The sequence below is a fragment of the Argentina silus genome, assembly GCF_951799395.1.
Source record: "Argentina silus genome assembly, chromosome: 21".
Lineage (NCBI taxonomy): Eukaryota > Metazoa > Chordata > Actinopteri > Argentiniformes > Argentinidae > Argentina > Argentina silus.
The window spans coordinates 7673231-7683230 of record NC_139675.1 but is presented as its reverse complement, the minus strand read 5'-3'; the positions used below and the strand labels follow the sequence as shown (position 1 = coordinate 7683230).

The following is a 10000-nucleotide window of genomic DNA, read 5'->3' as shown; positions in this document are numbered from 1 at the left end:
ATGCGTGTTATGATTGATCGTAACAAGAGCTGTTAAAAGGCCACACACACTCTCTGACTTCGGCTCGATGGGCTAGCGCCGGAATTAGCATCTGTGCAGCGTGGTGCGAGCTAGGGTTTCCCGTTAATGAGGGCCGTGCGGTTGGGAGGGACGGCGGGACGGAGCCACTGGGGATTCTGGGTAACGAACGGAGACGGCCGGGATGAGGAAAGCAAGCAGCCAGCGCTGCTGCCGATTTTAGAAGATCATACAAACACACACACTCACGCACCCACGCACGCACACACACACACACACACAGACACACACACACAAACATTGCCCAGTTTAATTGGCTCTGTCTTGGTTTGATTCCCCAGTTGTGTTGTTTCTGACTCTGTAATCCCATTCGATTTCCCAATTTATAACCAGCGTAATTGACTCTCTTTGGTTTGACTCTTCTATTTAACTTTATTTGACTGTCTAGAGGATCAGGTTTTCCCCACCATTGACATGGGTCCCCAGCTGAAGAACTGAACGACTCACTGACCAGTGTAAACAACTCACAGGCTAGTGTAACTGACTCCCTCTCCTCTATCTGACTCTTCTATTTGAGTCCTCTAGTCTGGAGGTTCAGGTTTTCCCCACCATCGACATGGGTCCCCAGCTGAAGAACTGAACTATGTAAACGACTCACGGACCAGTGTAACTGACTCCCTCTCCTCTATTTGACTCTTCTATTTGACTCCTCCAGAGGACCAGCTCCCGTCGGGGTTCCCCACCATCGACATGGGTCCCCAGCTGAAGGTGGTGGAGCGTTCTCGGACCGCCACCATGCTGTGTGCTGCCAGCGGCAACCCTGACCCAGAAATCACCTGGTTCAAGGACTTCCTGCCTGTGAACACCACCAATAACAACGGACGCATCAAACAACTCCGCTCAGGTAAACAACGGGTTAACAAAACACGGGTTCTACCCTCCCTGCGCTCCCTCCCTCCCTCCCCTCTCTGTCTCTCTCGCGCTCTCTCTCTTTCTCTCTCTCTCCCTCTCTCTCTCTATTCGTCCCCTGCTCTTGTTTTCTCCCCCCTTCCCTCTCTTCTTCTTCCCCTCTTTCTTTGTTGTTCTTCTGACTGGTTTGTTATTGTAATCCTTTCTTCTCCTCAGCTCCCTCCCTCTATATACTCTGGATGACTGTTTGTTTGTTTGTTTGTTTGTTTGTTTGTTTCCCAATCCTCCCTATTGTCCTTCTGAAGGTCTTTCTGATTCTGACGCTCAACTCTTTGCTTTCTTCCAACCGCTCGAGGGTATTCCTACACACCCACCACCATGTTAAAGACCTCTGTCTATAATGACCAAGAAACAACCAAGAGTCTATCTAAAGCAACAGTTATGTTCTGGGACTTCCTCTTACATGCCCAGCTAACATTTGGTCATACCCTTTATCAAAAAGAAAAAGATTTTATCTTCCAATGATTTATGTGGATTTGAAGAGGTAGATTGAAAGTGAGGGTGAGTTGTAGGAATGCCCTCTCTCCAGCATAACTCACTGCTGTGACGAAATGAAAATTGTATTTTCTTCTCGGTCAAAGGATTCTTGTGGCTTTATTAAGCTGTACAAGGTCACCTCCTGCATTGCAGCTAAAACTTTATTTTTTAAAAAGAACTTCTACTGTACATGTGTGTATTGCACCTTTAGAGAATTTAGCTTCAGGCATAATATTATTAATATTTACACACCGAAGGCAACTTTTACCAGATGCTGAATTTAGTTCAAAGAAAACAAAAATAATCAAAATAGCAATGGGAATATCTAAAACTGGAAGGATTACTAAATTAATTGACCGTTATTTTCTTCTCTAACTGTGCCACAGTAGTGTGTGAGACTGCAATATTTTCTGTAGCCGTAGCAACCGGCTATAACCCCCTCCCTCTTCCTGCTTTGGGTCCCGCATCTGGATCCACAATCCCAGCTTGTGATTGGACGATAACCCCTCGCTACCTCTGGCTCCAACTCCGTGCTCCCCGATCCAGACCCCCTATACGACTTGATCCTCTTTTACAATTCAACTTGTTAGCTTAGCGTAATCAGCTACAAAATGTCATCATTTGAATTCTTATAGCCTTTGTGACCTGTCCTTTTAATAACTCCAACATTTCTGATATGCTAATGTTAGCTAGCGGTCACCTGTTAGCTTAGCATTCTTGTTAGCACAAACAGTACAATACTACACCAACTGCTAATGTTAGCTAGTGCTCACCTGTTAGCTTAGCATTCTTGTTAGCAGTACGATTACCACTATATCTCTTTTGACTTTCACTTTTCTTTTCAAGTTCTGGTGTTTTGTTTTTCCGGTTTGTTGAGGCAAACTCTCTCTTTGTAATGAACCGTCAGATTATAATGCTATCTCTATGCTGTCTTCTCTCTTTTTGTATCTTTAACTACAGAGTCCTTTGGTAAGTGCTTTAGCTCCGAGACCAACCCCTCACTCTCTACACACTAATGTTCCTATCACCCACTGATGTGTTATTAAAATGCATGGCATGCATTTTACTAACGGCCCGAGTGGTCACACGTACACATACACACACACACTCACACATAGACACTTACTATGTATACTGTAGCAAACACATACACACACACGCACGCACTGTATATACCACACACACACACACACACACACACACACACACACATGTCACCTTAGAGGTAAATGGTTCACCCTCACCTGTGCACTTACACTTTCCCAAAAAACAAGTGAAACTTCTTCCTCTCCTCTCTCCCCTATTGACTCCTTCACTCACTCTCTCACGTAATCTCTCTCTCCTTCACTCACTCTCTCACTCACCCTCTCACGTAATCTCTCTCTCCTTCACTCACTCTCTCACTTACTCTCCCTGTTTTCTCACTCACTCACTCACTTACTCTCTCTCTCCTTCTCTTGCTCTCTCACTCATTCTCTCCTTCACTCATTCTCTCCTTCACTCACTCTCCTTCACTGACTCTCTCTCTCCTTGACTCACTCTCTCACTCCCCTGTAGTGTAGCATTACCCTGTCAATACTAACAGAGGAGTCAGTGTTTTAGAAAATCAATGACTACAAGGTTTAAACCTCCCAGTCTTCAATCCCCCCCCCCACCCCCCACTGTGCCCCAGTACCCACACCAGCATACTAGCTAGTATGAACCAATGAATTGGCGATGTACACTGCATTAAGTAGTATGCTGGTATGGATATTGGGAGGCCCACCATCTCCCTTTATGACAAACATGGGCCCCGTTCCAATACTTACAGAATGGATCCTTCCTTCCTTCCTTCCTTGAAGTCATCACTGATCTAAACGTGACTGGGTTGGTCACAGCAAGCCTCCCATTGCATTGCTCTCACCTATCAAGTCGTGTCAGTGATTTCTACAAGGAAGGGAAGGAGGAAGGATCCTTTTTTTAGTATTGGGACAGGGCCCTAGTGTTCTCTCAAGGCACTGTGCTGTATTCCCCTATGGACTAGCACTGGATACTGTAGAAATCGGAGGACGGGCTCATTGTAATGGATGGAACGGAATAAGGAATGGTACCCAACGTGTGTGTTTGATCCCGTTCCTTATTTCATTCCATGCATTACAATGAGCCCGTCCTCCGATTTCTACCTCCACCAGCTTCCGCCAGCCTCCCTTGGCATAGACACCCTATACTGTAGACACTAGTCTGCTCTATCCTCTCTCCACCCACCTACGGCTCCCTCTGCCCTGCTTTTAATAGTCAATGGAGGCAAATCAATAATCTCTCTTTTTAGCTCTGTCTGTCTCTCTCTCTTTCTCTCTCTAACTCTCTCTCTCTCTCTCTCTCTCTCTCTCTCTCTCTCTCTCTCTCTCTCTGGGTCTTTCTCATATTTTCTTTCTTCCTCTCTCTTCCTCTCTCTTTTTCTGTCTCACTCCGTCGTTCTCTCTCTCTCTCTCTCTCTCTCATCCTTTATTGATCTGATATGTTGAGAGTCTCTAATTTGATTCTTCTCCTTTCCAAGCCCCCCTGTTTCACTCCCTCCCTCTCTTCCTCTCCTCCTTTCGTACTAACATTTCTTCTTCTTTTTCCTCTTCCTCTTCCTCTTCTTCTTCTTCTTCTTCTTCTTCTTTAACCGCGTCTGCATTCATTGCCCACTCAGGTGGCACACCCATAAGAGGTAAGAGAGCGCTGGGAGGACCTCCACTCAATCAACACCACACAGAGGCCTGATTCCATTTCAACCACTAGGCCATCCCCCTCCTCCCCCTCCCCCTCCTCTCCCAGAGGCACTTTGTGTAGGTCTGAAATATTTGGATTGGAATTAAGAATATGGAATTAACTACATTGAATTCTAGAGGGTGCAGCAGGGTACATACTGGAAGTCACTGGCTCAGTCCTGTGCTCTAAAGCCCATTGACCATGTTTTGCATCGGTAAATGTAAGGAACCTGTTGAAAGGTTGTGATATTGCCGTTTTGGCATTGCCATGACAATTATCTATCACATTAGATAGGTCATCCTATCATCTGTTGTCGTAAAACTAGATTGGATGACTCGTCTCATTTGATAGATTATTGTCATGGCAATGACAATAATCTATGGCTTTAGAGCACAGCAAGCTCACAGCTCTGAGCCAGTGACAACGTCTGCTTCTGCCTATCCAATCAGGTCAGATCTATCTGAAGTTCTAAGGGGAAAGGGGGCTAGGGGTCGGTTTGGAAATGTGGAAGTGATTCATTCTACGTTCCTTTCGCTTCCTTCCATTCCTCCCCCCTCCTCCTTCATCCCTCCATCCATCCCTCCATCCCTCCACCATCTTTGTCCTGCCGTTAACTCGGCAACTCAAAGTTAATCCATCGCTTCCTTATCTCGGTGTAATCGATCCTTGGTTGTAACCACATCAGCCGTTTCCCCTCTGTTCCCTGTTCACATTGTGTTGTGGTTTGTGTTTTCCACTTGGACATACGTTCTGAACTTTGAGACGACAAAGCATATTACCACTTTATTTTTATTTGTACGTTTTCAGTTTTTTTTAAAAAACAAAATGTTTTGTCAATCTTGATTTCTCTTCATTACCTTTTGTCGCTCTTGCCCACCCCCCCCCCCCCCCCCCACCTCCTCCTGCCCCGTCTATTTTCGTCCAATCAAACGTCCCAGTTTTATTTTCCCTCCCAGCTGTTGTACTAACAGTCCAGATGGCGACGACTCAATCCGACGCACGCGGGCGACCACGCTCGCTAACCCCTCCTCCACCCAAACTCCAGACAGCCACTCTCTCTCTTCTTCTATGTTTTTATATCTTTCTGCTGTCAAAAAAGCCCCAAACAACCACTTTTTCGATAAAGTTTTTAATGGGTGCTTTTTTAAGTTAACACCCTGTCTTTTCTCTTTCCCTTTGATCTGGTTCTCTGCTTGGCTAAGACAAAAAAACGTCTTGTTGACGTTGTTTTTTGACGGTTTTTCTTTTTTCAGGGAGCAAGAAAGCGTGAGAATCCGTCCCTTTCGGGGCCTTAATGATGTCCCGTAGGACGTTTTTGTACCTGTGACCTCGTTGGAGAATGGTTGATGTCTTGATCTTTTTGATTGGTTGGGGGGCTCTGTGACATCACACTCCTGATCCCATTGGTGGATTCTGAGGGGGGGGTGGGGGGGATATCTTATTGCCATGGCAATGTTCTGGTCACTTTCGACCTCTGACCCCACACATAAACGTTGCTCCTTAATAAAGCTGCCTTTCGATTTTCAGAAAACAGTTTTCAAAATGTTGAACTGTAAGTGGTATTTTTGGACGTTTTTTTTGTTGACTGATTTTGTATCTGGCTTGCATGTTAATCATTTTGTTTTTCTAGAGTTGATCACACTTTCTTTTCTTTTTTGTTGTTGTTAGAAGCAACTGCTTTTTTGATGCATTTTTGCTGATAACGTAGATGCATACCCATAGATACGGCTCAGCTTGTTTTGCTGAAAGACTTTAAGTTGAGCATTTTTCCCTTTATGCCGTCCCACTCATCTCCATGTTGCCCTGTCTCGTAGAATTTAGGAACAAACCACAATCTCTTCATCACTGACATTATTGTGAATGCTCTCCCTTTCTCTCTCTCTCTCTCTATTTCCCCCCACTCTCTCCCCCCCCCCCCCCACTCCCCCCCCCCCCCCCACTCTCCCCCCCCCTCCCTCTAGGTGCCCTCCAGATAGAGCTGAGCGAGGAACAGGACCAGGGGAAGTACGAGTGTGTCGCCACCAACAGTGACGGGACGCGCTACTCTACCCCTGCTAACCTGTATGTCAGAGGTAGGGGAGGCTATATATCTACTATCTACTATCTATCTACTATCTATCTGCTATATATCTACTATCTATCTACCTATCTACTATCTATCTACTATCTATCTACTATCTATCTGCTATATATCTACTATCTATCTACTATCTATCTGCTATATATCTACTATCTACTATCTATCTACTGTCTATCTACTATCTATCTGCTATATATCTACTATCTACTATCTATCTACTGTCTATCTACTATCTATCTGCTATATATCTACTATCTACTATCTATCTACTGTCTATCTACTATCTATCTGCTATATATCTACTATCTACTATCTATCTACTATCTATCTACTATCTATCTGCTATATATCTACTATCTACTATCTATCTACTGTCTATCTACTATATATCTACTATCTATCTGCTATATATCTACTATCTACTATCTATCTACTGTCTATCTACTATCTATCTGCTATATATCTACTATATATCTACTATATATCTACTATATATCTACTGTCTATCTACTATCTATCTGCTATATATCTACTATATATCTACTATCTATCTACTATCTATCTACTATCTATCTACTATCTATCTGCTATATATCTACTATCTACTATCTATCTACTGTCTATCTACTATCTATCTACTATCTATCTGCTATATATCTACTATCTACTATATATCTACTATCTATCTACTGTCTATCTACTATCTATCTGCTATATATCTACTATATATCTACTATATATCTACTATATATCTACTATCTATCTACTGTCTATCTACTATCTATCTGCTATATATCTACTATATATCTACTATATATCTACTGTCTATCTACTGTCTATCTATTATCTATCTATCTATCTATCTATCTACTATCTACTATCTATCTACTATCTATCTACTATCTATCTGCTATATATCTACTATCTGTCTATTATCTATCTATCTGCTAACTATCTACTGTCTATCTATTATCTATCTATCTATCTATCTATCTATTATCTATCTATTATCTATCTACTATTTATCTATTATCTATATATTATCGATATATCTATTATTACTATTATTATTATTATTGTTATTATTGTTATTGTTATTATTATTACTATCATTATTATTATACTCTGATTAAAATACACTGACCTGGTTGTATGTTAATGAAGCAGCCATTCTGATTGGTGATATGTTAATGAGGCTCACCTCTCATTGGTGATATGTTAATGACGCAGCCACCTCTGATTGGTCATATGTTAATGACCCAGCCACCTCCGTTGTAGGTTAATGACACCTCTAAACTACGCTCTGAACAAGCAATGTTCAGTCTTACAACGAAGCTTTGTAGTGAAGCCCAGTTCAAACACAGCTCCACTCTCCTGTCTATTACTTTAGTGATAAGCCCTTATTATATCACCCCATCAATCCAAAGCTGGATAAACAGATCCGGCCTGGCAACCCATACATAAGAAGTAGGGCAAAGACATCCAGTCTTGAAACCTGTTTATAAGAAATAGGGGCATACACCCACACTGGCAACTTCTCCATCTAAGACAGGTGAGATAAGACCAACCTAGCAATGTAATTGGTCAGATGTAAAGGAAATACGTGCATGCCCAAACTGGCAACCTTTGCATCAGAAATATGGATATACACCCAAACTGGCATCATAGTTTATGTCAGATATAGGGGGACACACCCAAACTGGCAACCAATAGGTCAGGGGAGGCTGGTGGAGGTAGAAATCGGAGGACGAACTCATTCTAATACCTCCACCAGCCTCCACTGAAATAGGGGGATACACCCAACCTGGCAACTATACTGTACTTCCAACTCATGCAATGAGCTGTGGACAATGTCCAGGGGAGGCTGGTGGAGGTAGAAATCAGAGGCCGGGCTCGGATGTCTACCTCCATCAGCCTGATATGGCTCCACACTGAAAAATGGACATGGAGAACTCCATCTGGAACCGTACACTCCTGAATGGAGATAGTGTCAGTCCTGCCGGAGTGGCTTATTTCACCAGGGCTATTACTCTGATGACCTTATCTCTCTAAGACTTTAAACTTTAGAGAAAGCCAAATCGCTGTCTGGTTAGGACTTGTGTTTCTCCCTGAGTCCCTATGACAGTTCAGTTCCTTAGGCCTTCTGCTCTCCCCTGCCTACCTTGTACACACACACACACACACACACACACACACACACACACGCGCGCGCGAACACACACACAGGCAAATACGCCACGCACATACATTATGCACGCGCAAGCACACACACACATACACACAGACACAGGCACACATGCTCACACGCATGCATACACAAACACACACACGCAAACACACACACACACACACACACACACACACACACACACACTCTCTGAGACAGTGTAGTTCCTTAGGCCCTCTGCTCCCTTGTCTGCCCCGGAAAAAAAAAGAGCTTAAACAGTGAAGCGTGTTTTTCTGAGCATGACAACGCTTCCGGGGAGAAAATGTACACACACACACACACACACCCACACACACTCATGCACACACACACTCATCAGTCTCTAACTGTGCTTCCAGGGAAGTTGGAGGCCTCTAGTGTTTTCTAGTCAGTGTTTGACAGCAGATCTGTGGAAATAGCCGGCGGGGCCATTTTCTCTGTCTCCGTTAGACTGCTCCTTTCTTCAACACCATTGACTCTCGCCTTTTTCTTACTGTCTTTCTTCTCCCTCTCTCTCTCCTTTTGTCTTCCCTTCTTGTCTCTGTTCTACTGTCGTTGTGTGTATCTCTCTGGTCTTTTCCACTGCGTTCTGCTTTCCCCCTGCTCCTCAGAGCTGAGAGAAGGTTAGTGACCTCACTCTTTCTTTCACTTCCTCGCTGTTCTTCTGAGCCTTATCTCCCAAATGCTGTGTGTGTGTGTGTGTTTTGTTGTTGTGCTTGTGTGTGTGTGTGTGTGTGTGTGTGTGTGTGTGTGTGTTTTGTTGTTGTGCGTGTGTGTGTGTGTGTGTGTGTGTTTTGTTGTTGTTGTGTGTGTTTTTGTTGTTGTTGTGTGTGTGCGTGTGTTTTGTTGTTGCCGAACACATCGTACACGGCCACATCCTACAACACCTATAATCAATACTATACATAACACCACCCACCGTCATCAATATAGATATATAAACCCCCTCCCCCCCCCCCCCCCCCAGTGCGTCGCGTGCCCCCCAGGTTCTCCATCCCCCCTGCGGACAGCGAGATCATGCCGGGGGGCAGCATCAACATCACCTGTGTGGCCGTGGGGTCGCCGATGCCCTATGTCAAGTGGATGCTGGGGGCCGAGGACCTCACCCCCGAGGACGACATGCCGATTGGTCGGAACGTTCTGGAGCTGGCCGACGTCCGCCAGTCCAACAACTACACATGCGTCGCCATGTCAACGCTGGGGGTGATCGAGGCGGTGGCACAGATTACGGTGAAAGGTAGGTCGGTGTGGGTGTGGGTGTGTGTGTGTGTGTGTGTGTGTGTGTGTGTGTGTGTGTGTGTGTGTGTGAGGGGTAATAGTGGGGGGTGATGGGTGAAGGGTGTGAGAATGTTTGTGTGGTTGTGATGGGGTTTAGAAGAATCTTGGTCCACATCCTTTTCACTAATGTAATGTATGGTGAATGTACAGTAAGGCTTTCAGCAGTAACTTCAAGGGTGGACTTCTCACATTCCTTTTCTCTCTCTCTCTCTCCAGCCCTCCCCAAGTCCCCAGGTGTC

At 44.4% G+C, this 10000-nt stretch overlaps 1 protein-coding gene across 1 annotated transcript in view; it reads left to right on the top strand.

Moving 5' to 3' along the window:
- Positions 1 to 10000, top strand: part of ptprdb (protein tyrosine phosphatase receptor type Db) — a gene marked incomplete at both ends in the record, with an annotated part of 53751 nt that overhangs the window by 15156 nt on the left and 28595 nt on the right. Inside the window, 5 exons of the mRNA XM_083693362.1 lie at positions 734 to 922; positions 4139 to 4156; positions 6159 to 6269; positions 9451 to 9720; positions 9978 to 10000. The exon at positions 9978 to 10000 is cut by the window's right edge and continues 87 nt beyond it. Coding sequence (XP_083549488.1) covers positions 734 to 922; positions 4139 to 4156; positions 6159 to 6269; positions 9451 to 9720; positions 9978 to 10000 — 611 coding nt within the window. The remainder of the gene's footprint in view (positions 1 to 733; positions 923 to 4138; positions 4157 to 6158; positions 6270 to 9450; positions 9721 to 9977) is intronic.